General features: G+C 51.5%; 1 protein-coding gene across 3 annotated transcripts; it reads left to right on the top strand.

The window, feature by feature from the left end:
- Positions 1 to 2,282: 2,282 nt before the first annotated feature.
- On the top strand, positions 2,283 to 5,808 carry LOC112590537 (uncharacterized). Of its 3 annotated transcripts, none has more exons than XR_003114294.1 (2): positions 2,283 to 2,503; positions 3,402 to 3,694. XR_003114294.1 is itself a non-coding variant. In XM_025307391.1 (2 exons), exons 1-2 carry the CDS (start codon positions 2,434 to 2,436, stop codon positions 5,687 to 5,689), a joined length of 294 nt encoding a protein of 97 aa, XP_025163176.1. In that variant the 5' UTR covers positions 2,283 to 2,433; the 3' UTR covers positions 5,690 to 5,808. The 3 variants fall into 3 exon arrangements, 2 of the variants coding, with proteins under 2 accessions (XP_025163176.1, XP_025163177.1); XM_025307391.1 differs by lacking the exon at positions 3,402 to 3,694 and adding an exon at positions 5,466 to 5,808; XM_025307392.1 differs by lacking the exon at positions 3,402 to 3,694 and adding an exon at positions 5,469 to 5,808 and having other exon boundaries at positions 2,425 to 2,503.
- Positions 5,809 to 14,049: the final 8,241 nt, after the last annotated feature.

The raw sequence follows: 14,049 nt of genomic DNA, 5'->3' as shown, positions 1-14,049 counted from the left end.
AGGGAGAAAGAGCGCAAAAAGAAGAAAAAGGACAGAAGCAACATCGACGGGTTTTCATGAGAATTAGTTGACGCGGTAGACTGCAGCTGGAAACGCGGCAAGAAACTGATATTCCCTAAATAAACGCGTTCTTCCCCGTGCTTTTTCTACGACGTGCTTTTTACACGAGGGCTCAAAGAGCTCATGTTCCTATGTGATCGCTCCACCGACGCTCCACCGACGTAAGCCGCGTTACAGTAGCGATCGGCCGACCCGACGGCCTAACATTCAATTGATCGCGCGACTTATTTCTCGCGTTATTTATCGTTACCGTCTGTACCGAAGAGATGGGGGTGAGAAGGGGAGAAAGCGACGAGAACACGAAGGAGGAAGCAGCGTCGATTTTAATAACGCAGTCCTTCGACAAAGTTGAAATGCCCGCTCAATCGAATGTACCGGAAACCGGATATTTCATTTAGAAACTCGATGCGCGATACGTCAACGCAGAATTGCTCTCGCCGAGCCGTGGTATCGGCGATCTTCCGTTGCGAATTTTACTCTTTGCTTCGCCCGGGAAAAGTAATTGGCTGCTCTCTCCCCATAGACCCCGCCGAAGTTACCGAGTTAAGTGTCTCGCGGATCCGCTTTCTTCCTTTTACGAGGAACAAGAAAGTCCTAGCGGCATTCGAGTTCATAAATTTCATCTCGCGCGCCGTCGAATTTCCCGACGAAAAAGATTTATACCGACGGTAAGAAGGAGGGTGTGAGATCGCGATGGGTCGGCGGGGCGAGGGAGGGAGTGAGAATGAGCGAGAGAGAGAGAGAGAGAGAGAAGAGAGAGAGAGGAAAGGAAGAAGAAAAGAGGGAGAGAGGCCTGTTTTCTCATAACCCGTCTCCTAATATTCCTTTAATTTCCCGTTCTCCCCCGCTGGCCTACTTCTCGCGCTCGTCTTCGCCGTTAATACGATTAAAGTGGCGTTCTCTTCGCCGGCGATGCCGTCGACACGTCTCAACAACACAGTCCCGGGGGCGGAAAGCCGCGTCTCACGTCCTTTCTTTCTCTCTTCGAGGCTTTTCAACGCCTCCGCCCGCCGCCCTGCCGAAGAATCTCCGCGACGAATGGCGAGACGCGCGCCCGCGCGCCGCATTGCGCGCGGGAAGTCGATTAAATGCCTGTCCATTTGCATGGCAATGCATAATAATTAGTGGTTAAACTAGAACGCGACACAGATTGGTACGCGCGGCTTGGCCTCCCCCTGTCTATCGTCGTCTCGCATCAACTGCAGCATGTAACCGCAATCCTTGGTAATACCGTTGCGCGCATCGCTTCGTTCCGCAGATGTTTCCTCCGCGTCTCTCGTGTAACTGGCGTAAATATGCCAGAGAGCCGCGCATTCTCTCGCCTTGCCGCCTCTCGCAGAATGCGGATTTTTCGCGTGCAACGCGTCGATCACGAGCGGACGATTTGTCGGGGTATTATAGACTGTTGGCTAGTTCGTTACCCCGGCTACCACCTCGCTCGGCGTTCAGCACGCGGAATGCGTGCTTGTTTGGCGTTTCGCGTAATGTGTGCGGGCCTCGGCGAGAAACGCGGCCGAACGGATTGTCGTGAGCCGAGTTATACCCATAGCCGGCGGCCGCGAACTGAAAGCGATGACTTCGCGCAGCAGAATCGCCCGGCGAAACTGATGAGCGATTATCCGAGTCGAAAATTCGCTTCTACATCGCTTCACTCTAATCCCACGGGATCCCTCGGGACCCGTGGCCGTTTGTTCCTTTTGTCCACGGGAGATTGAAGTGTCACGAGGCATTATTACGAGATCAAATTGCAATTAGACGGCATTCTAAGGCTGGCGATTCGGTGCCTCTATTCCCGCGTAAAACAATGTTGTTTGCGCACTTACGGTACCCAAGCGGCATTTTTCTCCTCTGCGCAGGAGTATCCGGAGAGAAATTGTATTGTCTTAGCCCCGACCAAGATGCCGCGGCACGTCGCCAAACAGAAGAAGCTTCTGTGTGACTGCGATTTTGAAATAAGAGTTGTTCCACGGAGAAATATTGCATCGTCGGAGAGGGCCATCGAAAATTGCAACAGTCAGAATGATGTGCATATTTTAAGAAACGCGAAATAAACGTAAACGTTTGGGCCAAACATGTTTCTATTCTCTTCCCTTCATCTTTTATTCATGAAAACAAAAAAAAACTGATACTCCAGATTTCGTATCCAGATGGAAGTTGCGCGATCCTCAAGTGCAACTGTAACGGAACGGGGGGGGGGAGCTCAGAATATGTCACACATAATTGACGTCATGGAGATAACCGTGACGTCGGCAAACATTTGTTTCATATGTCGACGTGACACTTCGGTCGGCAGTCGCGTTACACATTCGAATCATTTCGTGGCTTATACCTCAAAATTAACAGTTCAAAGGACACATCGTTCGCGGCCGCAGGATGCGTCGCAAGAATCGACCCGTCAGATGGCGACGAATCGTCCGGCTGCGCAGCAACGGCTCCGAACGAAGTACGTGAGACTCACGCGACAGAACCAACCTATAAATTGACCGTATTACATCGCCAATTTATCGTTACTTGCCGTTGCCGTCGTTATTATTAAATCCACGAAGCGGGGATTTCTCGGCGTGAAAATTCGCTCCGTGCCGACTTCCGTCGTCGTCGACCGCGCGCGCGCGCGCGCGATAATTGTTGGTTGACGCAAGATAATTTGACGCGTGTTATTAAACGCGACTCTCTCTCTCTCTCTCTCTCTGCATGCGCGCGCGCGCACTTATTCCATCTCGACCGCGCGATTCACTTGCCGAGCTACGAAAATCCATTACAATCTTCCTCGCCCGCGTTTCGTATCGTACAATATACGAGGCGGCACAGCTTCAAAGAAGAACGTGCACCCCCGCTACCCTCTCTCTCGCCCCTCAACCCCTCCTCACGTTCCCTCTCATATCCCGCCGCGGTGCTTCGTGTGCGGGGTGAACGCGCAATATAATCTCGGTATACACACAAGAATGGTATCTCGAGACGCGATTCGTCGCCGGGGAGTGTTTGGTCGTTTTGAAAATTGCGGACGATGAGCGAGCGCGCCAGTACACTCCATCGAGGCCGCATCGTTTCCGGTACGTCGTGCCGTCATCGAGTCGCGGCAAAAACGCTGCGACAGATTATTTCGGGGGTGGTAGCGGGCAGGAACGACGGACACGGGCGGAAATCACGATGGTTAAGATTGGAAGGGGATGGATAAGAGCCGAGGGGCGCGCGGGGGCCGGGAGACGCGCGCGAGAACGAACGTTCAAGTGGACGCGCACTTTACGAAATGAGATACACCTAGGCCGATAAAACGCGACCGTACCTATATATACATATATATATATATATATATATCCGCGTTGATACGCGGATACATGTAGCGGCTGAATAAAAACCGACGCGAATCCTCACCCCCACCCCCGGCCGCCCCGCGTCACGGACCACAGGACGGCGAGAGACGAGTTAACGACGACGAGCCGAAGCCTCCGGCAAGAAGAATCCGACGCGAAGCCGGCGAGAATCACAACGTCGCGGATTTAATCGCCGCACATTTCGCCGGGGGAGAAATGCGGCGCGCGTCGTCGCGTCTCAAGCGTAATCGCGACGCCGCTTTGTACCACGGGCGGCTCAAGGCTTCCAGGACTCGCCACGGATTCCGTCGTGAGGGAAACACTCTTTTCTCCTCCGTCGTCTCGTTGGAAGAATCGCGCGGTGCGCATCGCGCGCGAATTTGGACTTTTAGCCGCAGCCAATTGGATGTCCGCGTCCTGCGCGATGTATCGTCGTTGATATAGCCAGGTCTCCCTGCTGATTGTCCGTCTCTCGGTCCTTTCCGTTTCGCGATAGATCGCGATCGACGCGAAGAAAGTACGCCAGATAATTGAGTGCGATAACGATGCTTTATGGCGCCGAGATCTTATCCGATCGATTTCGCGCCGTATCACGTAATGGCTGCGCCGGCCACTGTAACGCGACCCGGCACAGTCTCGACGTATCCTCTCTCTCTCTCTCTCTCTCTCTCTCTCTCTCTCTCTCTCTCTCTCTCTCTCTCTCTACTCTCCCCTCTCGCGGTGCAAGCGCATTCTTCAGAGATGACTTGCTGGCGACGCGGTTGGTAATCGTTACATTTTTAATCGGGATACACACACCGAGATCGTTTGCTGCGGCCGCGCGTTACCCCAACCGCAGCAGCGAATGTTCGCCGCTGCATGTGTTAGCGCTTTTTGTTGAATTTTTGATCGATCGTTTTCATCTCTCCGCAGGGGGACGGGGAGGGGCAGAGAATCGAGGCGACGGCGAGCTACATCGAACGTTACGGTCTCGGTTTTGTGCCTGACGTCACGCTCGGGCGAAGATTCGCGTGGATTACAGCCCTTTTTTCGCAGCCCGCCCGTTTGGTTTTTATTTATCGATCGATTACAGTGTGAGCGTGCCGGCTGACGAAGGTGGCGAGTCTCGCTCGCGATCCCGATTTATCCGATTCAGCGACTAAGGCCGGTGTGTGTCTCGTATCTCCTTACCGGAACCGGCTACGTCGCGTTCTCGCTCCAGAACGCTGCTGCGGCTGGAAGGCGGAGGGCGACCGAAGGCGCGGCACATACGCGATACGCAAGTGTTGTAACAAACGATCCATATTTCATCGCGCGCGCGGAAAGAACCATTTTCCCTGCGAGATCGTTCGCTTTTCCCCGGCGTGCTCGCGCGAGCGCGCCCTCGAACAGCCGAATTCTCCAGCCCTTCGGCCGTCTCGCGATTCTCCACCGTTCGAATTCGCCGGGCGGTTGGTTGGATGTGGGTCGATGCTGGAATACATCCATGTGGAAATAAAAAATGTATGCCAATGCGCGGAGTGCGAGGCCGAAATCGTTGTCGATCGATCGTCCGCGGCACCCTTCTCGCAATCACGGAAGACTGAGTGGCGCGCGGCGGATCCGTCCGATCATCCGCAGCCTGTCCCCGCCCGACGCCGCATTAAAAATGCGAATCGCCCGTGCAGGAGAAGCAGAGGGAAATCAATAACACCGCCGGAAGTGCGCATTAATCGCGGGAAATATTCAATGACAATTGCTGGGATATTTTTCTCCCGTGTCGCTTCTCGAGTGCTCACAGACGTTTCCGTTCAAACGTATTAAATAATAATACGTCTGTGCATCCCGCGACACAGGATTAAGCTCTATACTAAAGAGCTTTTCATTGGCAATGGATCGTAAAAATAAATGGACATCTTCGCGCATAGAACGATCATGTCGAATTATGTCGATTTCAGTTTCGCTATGAAAACGTCACACGCCACATAATGTCAAGCGCGCTCGCGGCGTCTCGCGCGAGCAGCGAGAAAATAATACTTTTCTCCTATCGTTGTCGCGGATCTTTCCGTAGTGCGACTTAATCGCGTTTCGCTTTACCAGCAATTTCTTCACATCCGTCGCACTAATCTTGGATAGCAGGTCAGGCGTACGTCATATCCGGCAGAGCGCAGGCCGTGCTCTCGGCCGTCCTGGAGAGCATATTGGACGAGTGCCTGCAAGAAGCCGAGAACTTGGCTACTGCAGCCGGCAAAAGCTGCGTCACCCCCGAAGAAATGGAGAAGGCATTGAAGAACCTCTGTCTACGTTTGAACGCGCAGCCGAGCAGGCCGGGCAAACAGAAAGTTAGCGCGCGAAAGTGAACATGCTCGAAAGGAGGAAAGCTGTTGCGCGCGCGTGCTGAAATTGTCTCGGCGAGATTACGTAGCCACCTTTGCCGCTCTTTGTCGACTTTATCATTAATAAATGTGAACTTGCACGAAAGTACGCGCCGCTCGTGAGTACGCCTCTCTATTTATTGTCTCGTTTGCCCGTAATATTCACCGTCGCGCTTATTCGCGATATAATCCCAAAGTCAGCGAGCGATGGCCGAACGAGAGTTTGGCGTGGCGTTATTATTAGTTTGAGCAATATCTAGGCGACGGGATTGCGTATAATTGGGTAACTAATTAGAAGAGAGTAATCAAAAGATTTGCACGTCGAATCGAGACTCGACAAACCGCGACGAGCTTTTACGATCGAGACAAATCTTAGAAAATCGCATTATATATTTTGTACAATGTCAACAATCGTCAAGAGCCGCAGTGTCGTATATGTGTCGTATATGACGGATGACAACGAGAAGATTATGAGAACACGAGGAAACATTACGCGCGCACATAATGATACAGCCGGGCTCGTATCTGCCGTCGATGTTGAATCCCCGCGATGACAGTATCGATCGACAGCAATCACCGTCTTTGACGAACGCGACACCTCTCATTAAACGCGACTCGCCGCCCCCCCTCCCCCCGACTCGTCACGAGGGTCCTTCCGTGTTCATTTCGTTGAAGAGCAGTCATCGTGACAGTGGCCAAACGGTTGTTGCGAATTCGTCGACAATTCGTGCGACAAAGCGCCCTCGCGTGACTGGGAGATTCATTAAGCGCGCGCGGCGCGATAAACCAAAAATAATTCCATCCGGCATTGTCTAACGTACGTTTTAATGAACGAGATGAGCGGCGGTACATCTTCCTTTTTTTTTCTCCCCCGGACGAGCGTATATGTTTTTTCGCGCTTCACCGATCTCGCGGCTCACTTCGCCGACAATGAAACTGCGAGAGTGCGGGAGAGCGGAGCGGGCTCTGCCTCTCTCGCCCCAATGTAACGGATGCATCCTCATTTTCGGGGATTAAAGTCGACTCTATTATAAGTGAACGCCGCGCAATTCCGAAAACAAAGGAAAAATGACGTTACATTATATGATACGCGTATTAACGCTGCTTTCGTGCACGGGTTTCCTCTCGCGGAAAACACGCGTGTTGTTTTTAACTCGCAGGGATCGCGCAGCGTTCGTTTACACGTAATATAATTAGCGAATTATGTTGCCGGAACAAATATGATGCTTAACATTTTCTCCATTCTTTCTCTCTTTCTTTACCTCCCCCCCCCCCTCTCTCTCTCTCTCTCTCTATCTCTCGCAGACGTATGAGATGTCGCGACGATAACCGACCGGCACGGAAAATCACCGACGCTCGTCCCGAAAATCACGTCGTATTTTCTACCGATACGTCAGAGTAGAGCCGAGCCGAGTCGAACCTCTTCTCATTATGCAGACCGGCGATACGAAAACTCTCGCTCCGCAAAGTGCACAAGGCAGATATTATTACGGCATAGACCGAGGCAGACGGAGGAGCGCGCGAGTCAACCCTGGGCTGGCGTATCATCAAAGTTTTCCGTGTAGCCTGACATCAAATAAAAGTCATTTGAAAGCGTCCCCAGACTATGCGCGCGTCGGGTCTCTTTGAAATTATATCTCACTAATGACGTTGCGCGCGGCCTCTCTTGACGATGGTATTCTTAGATTGAAGTTTCCTTCCGGCTAGATTCAGCCTCAAGAAGCGTTTTGTTCCCGTCACTCCGGTGTCGCGGCGCGGCTGAGCGCGCTTTTTCCATATGTCTCTAGGCGTCTCTCTCTCCCCCTCTCTCTTCACCCTCCCTTCCTTTCCTCTCTCCGCTCACCCTCTCTCTCTCTCTCTCTCTCTCTCTCTCTCTCTCTGCCTCTCTCTGAGTGCAAAAGGCGTCAAGAGAAAGCGCAGCGCGGAATATCAACGCTCGGCAGACGCGCCGCCCGCGGAGGCTCAATATTTACGAGCGGATCCGTGCGAAATAATTGGGGCGCGTTAACAATGTATCTGCCCCGGCCTGACCTTTCTGTTTTTTTTATTCGTTTGTCTTGTTCTGGTTTCCTTCGCGCACTTGTTGTTGCCTTCAATCGACGCCACTGCCACCGCCACAGCCGTCACTGGCCGCCGGCGTTGCCTCTCTTCCGTTCTATTCGACACTTCGCGATCGAAAGGTCAATAGATAGGTAGAAATAGCAGGCGATGTTCGTTGTCATGTCGCGCTGGTTTTATTTGTAGCTCGAAAATGCGCTCTTTCGCGAAACGAAATTCGTAGAGATACACACCTGAAGCCGGCCGGCTGGGTCGGAAAATATTTTTCCCGTGACAGCTCCGTGGGGGATGACAAAAAAGAGGGACCAGGGAGAGGAAGAGAGACAGCGAGGGGAAGGGCGGACCGGTGATAATCAATCGAAAAATGATTTCGAATGGCGTAGCTCGGGCCGGCCGTCACGCCGGCCATAAATCTTTAAATCTAGCGATTAAGCGGATACGTCCGCCTGGCGAAATTCACGAATATTCACGATTCTTGATGTACCGATACGAAGCCGGAATACATTACGCGCGTGTACCGGAACGTGAGTGCGTGAAAATGTCCTGTGGGAACCTTTTTATCGTGACGCGCTGGTCGTGATCGTCTGAAGAAGTTCGAGCGACGAGGAAACATCCGATGAAACGCGCGCAACAATAATATTTTGCGTTCGCCGGGATCGCAACTTTCGTCCAACAACGATCTTGCCCTCCTCGAATGTTATCGGATCTTGGGAACATAACAAAGATTGTCAGATCCGTTTTCTCGACCGGGGGGATCTTGCGAACGACCATTTTTATCCGACGATCTCGCAAATTGCTCTCTCCGACCGTGCGCGCGTGCGCACACATGCGTACATACAATCGTCGCTACCTTTCAATTATAAGGAAATAATTTCTCGCTCCCCGTTGCCAAATTGCGTAAATCGCGTGCGTAAATCGAGTGTGTAAATCACCGGCGGAACGTTCGTCGACGAAAAGTAATTTTTCCCCGCGAGCGCGCGCGGCAGAGAACACACAGATTGGGAAAGGCATTTATTAAACGAACAGTTTCGTATTTATGGACGCATTGAATATTCATCTACATCCTCTCTTATGGTAAAACTGTGTTTAGTATTTCGTAAAACAATCTAGTGGAGGGGGGGGGGGCGAAGGCAGTATTTAAATGACCGGACGTGGGACGTGAAAAAAGCCCTTTCCAACACCGAGAATCTTTAATGGACGAAAAGATTAAGTATCGTGCCGGTGGTCCTCAGCCGGGCAGGTCTGGAATTACTAGAAAACAAATTAATTTTGGCCTCGCGCGCCTTTCGTCAGCCTGACCAGCCCTTGGCGGTGCGTGCGCTCCGCCTCTATCCGAGGTGGTCTGTCATAATAACGGTTATTCACTTGTGAACCTAATCCCAATTAAATTCTAATTAAATAATTCTTCCCGGCTGCACGCGCTTGCTTGCTTGCTTATCAAGCGGCCGCAAGCCGCGGCGCCTGCAACGAGAACTGAATTGAAAACGCACAATTTTATGTAATACTTGATTCAGTTCTCTGTTAAAAAGTCCGCTGCGTTGCGTCAGCAACGCTATCGACCGTCCCATTATTCTTTCCGTTTACTACGAGAAACGGGAGTATCGAGAACGAGCGGGAATAAGGCGTGCGAGAATACGGAGAGAGCGCAAGAATAAACAGAAGAAATCCATTACTCTTTTTCCTTGTTCTTTCCTCTTCTCTCTTTCCTTTTTGTTTAAATATCAGAATTTGCGGATTAGCGAAGTTCTCTCTCGCCAACGGAGCTCACCTTGTTAACTCTATCGCCTGCGGTTACGGAATTCGATTTCGTCACCGCGCACGCCGCGCAAGGTCGAGGCCCCGCCACGCCTGGAAGACGCCGAGGTGGTCCGCGTCCGTGGCCGAAATTAACCGGGAACAAATTAATTCCGGTCCGTTTGGGCATTCCGTCGGGAATCGGCTACGTTTCGTCTCTCGTCGCGCTCTTGGAACTGAGACGAGAAGGACAGAGGGAGAGAGAGAAAGAGAAAGAGAGAGAGAGAGAGAGAGAGAGAGAGAGAGAGAGAGAGAGAGAGAGAGAGAGAGAGAGAGAGTGTGTGAAGGAAAGAGAGAAAAAAGCGTCCGGTTCAGCCCACGTCGCTCCCTTTTCGCTCTTCTCGCACGCATCCGTAAAATAATAACTTTATGATGCCGGTCGCGACGCGCCAATGACGGCCGCGTGAGCAAAAGAAAAGGGCCGAGAGACGAGAATAAAGGAGGGTCCGCGTGTGCGAATGACGGTGAGAAAAGAACTGCGCAAGAAACGCGCGGAAGATAAAAGGTAAGTTGAAGAGAGAGAGAGAGAGAGAGAGAGAGAGAGAGAGAGAGAGAGAGAGAGAGAGAGAGAGAGAGAGAGAGAGAGAGAACGGTGGGTGAGGGGGGCGGAGAGGTGACGAAGAGCGAGGAGGGAAGACGGCAAGGCAGGAGGAAGGGAGAGGAGCCGCGGCACGAAACGAAAGAATGGAAACTAAAATAGTCCCCGCGACTCGAAACGAAGGAAAAACTCATTCCGTCTGCTCGCTCGCAGCTCTGGGCTGCTCCATTGTGAGACGGCCAACTATTGTGTAGTTCGCGGTAACCACGGACCGCCGTCGCTCGTTTCTCGTCCCCCTCACCTCCCCGCCCCGTCCGTTCTCGCCCGTCCGATCCTCCTCGTCCTTTCTTTCGAACCTCCCTTTCCGCAGAATCCGCCACCTCGCCTGGTCGCGCTCACCCTCCGTCATGATGCGTCATTTCTTTTTGTCCCGATGCACTCGTAACGCCACAGCTTTCGTACGCCGCGTCGAACAAACGCAGGACGCCAAGGACCGGCGCGTTCTCTCGCATCGCTCGCGATATTTCGTGCGAAAAGCGCACCGAGCGAGTTGTAAACGCTCTCGCGTTGACTAGCTTGTTATGTCTCTCGACGAGGGTGCGTCGCACATATCTCGAGATGTCGCAGCGACTCGTCTCTACCCGCTATGTTGTCTCGAGTCGTAACGAGAGAGAGGGAGAGGGAGAGGGAGGGAGAGAGAGGGAGAGAGAGAGAGAGAGAGAGAGAGAGAGAGAAAAGGGAGGGAGGAAGAGAGATCTTGTCTGTCTTACAGGTCTGTCTGTTACTTAAACCCCGAGAACGCGATGCAACGCTGTTTGCTCGTCGTAACTAGCTTTTGTCTTCTGAAAGTATTAGATAAATGAAGTTAAGAAAAGAGGAAATAAGAGGCGCCCGCGACTGTCTTCGGTTTCCGTCGTCACGTACCACGCCGGTGTCCCGCCACCTCCCTGCCACGGTTGCGCGTTATTAAATCAGTATCCTTGCGTGTTGTCGCCGTAGTCGGGAAAGGGAACGCCGACTGGAGGCTGCGCGGCGTCGCCTCGCGCGAATTTTCGACCTAAGTTTCGCGTAATGAGATAGCGCGACTCTCGGGAAGTTATCGCCGCGAGTCGCTCCCGATGAACGATGCACCGGACTTGCAGAGCGCGGGAGCGTCGGCGAAAAATAACGCTCGCGCGACGAGGATCCAAGTGGATCCCCGGCAGTTTGCCAGAAGCGCGAGCGAGCGAAATTTCTTCTCGCATTTTCGGTCGGGTCGCGATTGCGATGAGAGGGAACAAGCGAGATCCATCAAGCGACGATGTTCGTAACGCGACATTTATTATTGTTCCTTCGATTTTGGGGCTCTGAAAAATGCATGCGATATTCGGGGCGTTTTAAGGTTGAGTATCGTTGGCAACGGTAAATCCAATACTTGGCGAGTTCCATTCTAGGAGACTTCGTGAAAATGGCGTCCCTCCGAAAAATTTTTTCCGCGGACACCGAAATAAATGTAACTGACAATCGAGGGAGACTCGTCGAGGTAAATGGAGGCGAGGAGAGCGCGACAATAGCTCGTTTCGCGATTGAGCGAGAAATTATATTAATTTGCCGCGCGATTGACAAGGGAATAATTAGCAACCCATAGAGCGCGCGACGCTTTATATTATCTCTTTCTTTTCCTTTTCCCTCGACATTCCAATGGTGATTACAGCGTTTGCATTTCGGTATGAAATCCCGCGGGGGAAGCCCGATAAAAGACACGACACAATTATCGGAAACGGAAGATGGTGTCATTCTCACTTTAATACCTGAGAAAATTCGATACTCCAGTGAACAATAGGTATGAAGGGCAAACCGAGACGCTTGACATTGAGACTGAACGTTGTCATCGTCGCCGTGCCGTCGTGCTTTGGTAAACCAATAACGATAAATACGTAAGACCTAACCCAGACAAATGACGAGTGTTGTTCCTTCGTCCGTACATCGTCATAGCGTAGGATTTCGCGTGTCGCGCAAATCGTCTTCGCGCGAACACGAGACTGGCGGCGTGACAGTGACGTGTCTTCGACTGTGCCGTGTTCTCGCAGGAGGTTCGATAAATTAGTCGTGGCCTCATTCGGTCCGTCGGTTCTCAATCTCGCGAGCGCTCGTCGTTCCTTCGTCGCTGTGGACGTTCCGGTTTCCACGGATAAGCATCCCCGTCGAGCATCAGGATTCCGTCGAAATCTCTAACCTGACTTCACGGAGCCTCTTTCTTTTCCATTCGTCTCTCCTCCCTTCCGCTCTCCAGCTTTCTTCCTTTTTTACAAGCAAGATATTCTCATAGTTTACTCTCGCATTAACGAAGCGCTGTCATCGACTCGCGCCACCGTCGGACTTTTAATTTCCCGACGGGATTCTAAAAACTTTTCCCCGGTAGGAAGGGCTTTTTCGACGACTCCGAGCTTCAAGCTTCGGTGGACGAAGGAGTCGTTCCAGGTAGACAGGCGAGAGGGTGAGAATGGACAGGTGACGGGACGAAAGAGAGGGCGAACGCGGCGAACGTGAGAACAAAAAGGGAGAAGGCGATTCCGCGGAAATAATCTCGGCGAACGCGCGTCGCGATAAAATTTAGTTTGATAATTCGCAATGTAGCGGCGCATTTCGGATCTCAAGATGGATGCTCCGTAATATCGCCCCGGTGCCGTGTGCATAATGCAACGGCACTGTGCAAAAATGCTCGTGCGAGAGCGTTGAAGTGCGCCGGGGCGGCCGCGGTCAAAACTTTCGCCGCCGCGCCCGACGCCGTGGATGAAATTAAAACGGGAGTGGAAACGTAAGCACGCTATCGCGTACAGCTGTCGCGGCGCCGCCGTATGTCGGCAAACTTCCTTAAATCACTCTTTTTCCGCACGATGACGCTTTTCCCATAGACATTTTTCTATGAGACGGCGGCGGCGGCGGCGGCGGCCCTTCGATGCTCGAGTGAACGCGAATCGAAGACGACGAATGGAGGACGTCTCGACACGCCATGTATCGCGCGAGTCCTTCGGAAAATTCAAGTCGTCGCCGATCGTGCATTATTGCCGCGACCGCGGCGTGAAAGTGCAGAATTTACGTAAAGTACAGGTTGCGTGAAAAGTTTTCGCGGAGCGAAACTGAAATAAAGAATATCAAATTCTAATGAATGATTTTATTCTTCAATATAGTCTCCATTAACTTCAATACACTTGGCCCGATGGCTCTCCAATAATTTTATTCCATCGCGGAAGTGTGTTTCTGAAAGGTCTGCGAAATATGCCTCTACGGCTTTCCACGAGGAGGAATTGTTTCAGGTTTCGGAACAGATAGAAGTCGCTGGGTGCCAAATCTGGCGAATACGGTGGATGATCAAGCAATTTGTATTTAAATTCATTGAATTTAGACATTGACAAAACACTTGTGTGAGCAGGTGCGTTGTCTTGGTGAAAAATGATTTGTTTGTGCTGCAAACCAGGACTTTTCTCACGAATTTTTACGTCCAATTGATCCAAAAGGTTACAATAATATTCAGAGTTAATTGTTTTACCTTTTTCCAGATAAACAAAATCCTTTTAGCATCCCAACAAACTGATGCCAAAACCGTTTTTGCCGACCTTTCATGCTTTGTTCGCTTTGGAGCTGTTGAACATCCAGCTTCAGTCCACTGTAAACGTTCCTGTTTCAATTTAGGATCATGGTGATAGATCCAAGTCTCATCCATAGTTATAAAACGACGCACAAAATCGGTTTTATTCTTCTTAAAACGATCCAAATGACGCTGAGAAATTTGCTTTCGAGCGAGTTTTTGTTGAATCGTTAATGTATGCGGCACCACTTTTCCAAACACCTTTTTCATTTGTAATTCTTTATGCAAAATATGCCGTAGCCGTTCATCTGAAATGCCTATGGTATGAGCAATTTCACGCGTAGTCACACTTGGATCTTCAGAAACAATAACATGTATTTGCTCAAT

This window comes from Harpegnathos saltator, unplaced genomic scaffold (genome assembly GCF_003227715.2).
Source record: "Harpegnathos saltator strain DR-91 unplaced genomic scaffold, Hsal_v8.6 scaffold854, whole genome shotgun sequence".
Taxonomy (NCBI): domain Eukaryota; kingdom Metazoa; phylum Arthropoda; class Insecta; order Hymenoptera; family Formicidae; genus Harpegnathos; species Harpegnathos saltator.
Note: the sequence above shows the minus strand (reverse complement) of the source record. Positions and strands in the feature narration are given on the sequence as shown.

Bases quoted from the DNA above. Each gene is read 5' to 3' on its own strand.
- LOC112590537 (XM_025307391.1), top strand. From the start codon at position 2,434: ATGCGTCGCAAGAATCGACCCGTCAGATGGCGACGAATCGTCCGGCTG. The intron at 2,504-5,465 runs GTACGTGAGACT...AATCTTGGATAG, and splicing joins CAGCAACGGCTCCGAACGAA to CAGGTCAGGCGTACGTCATA.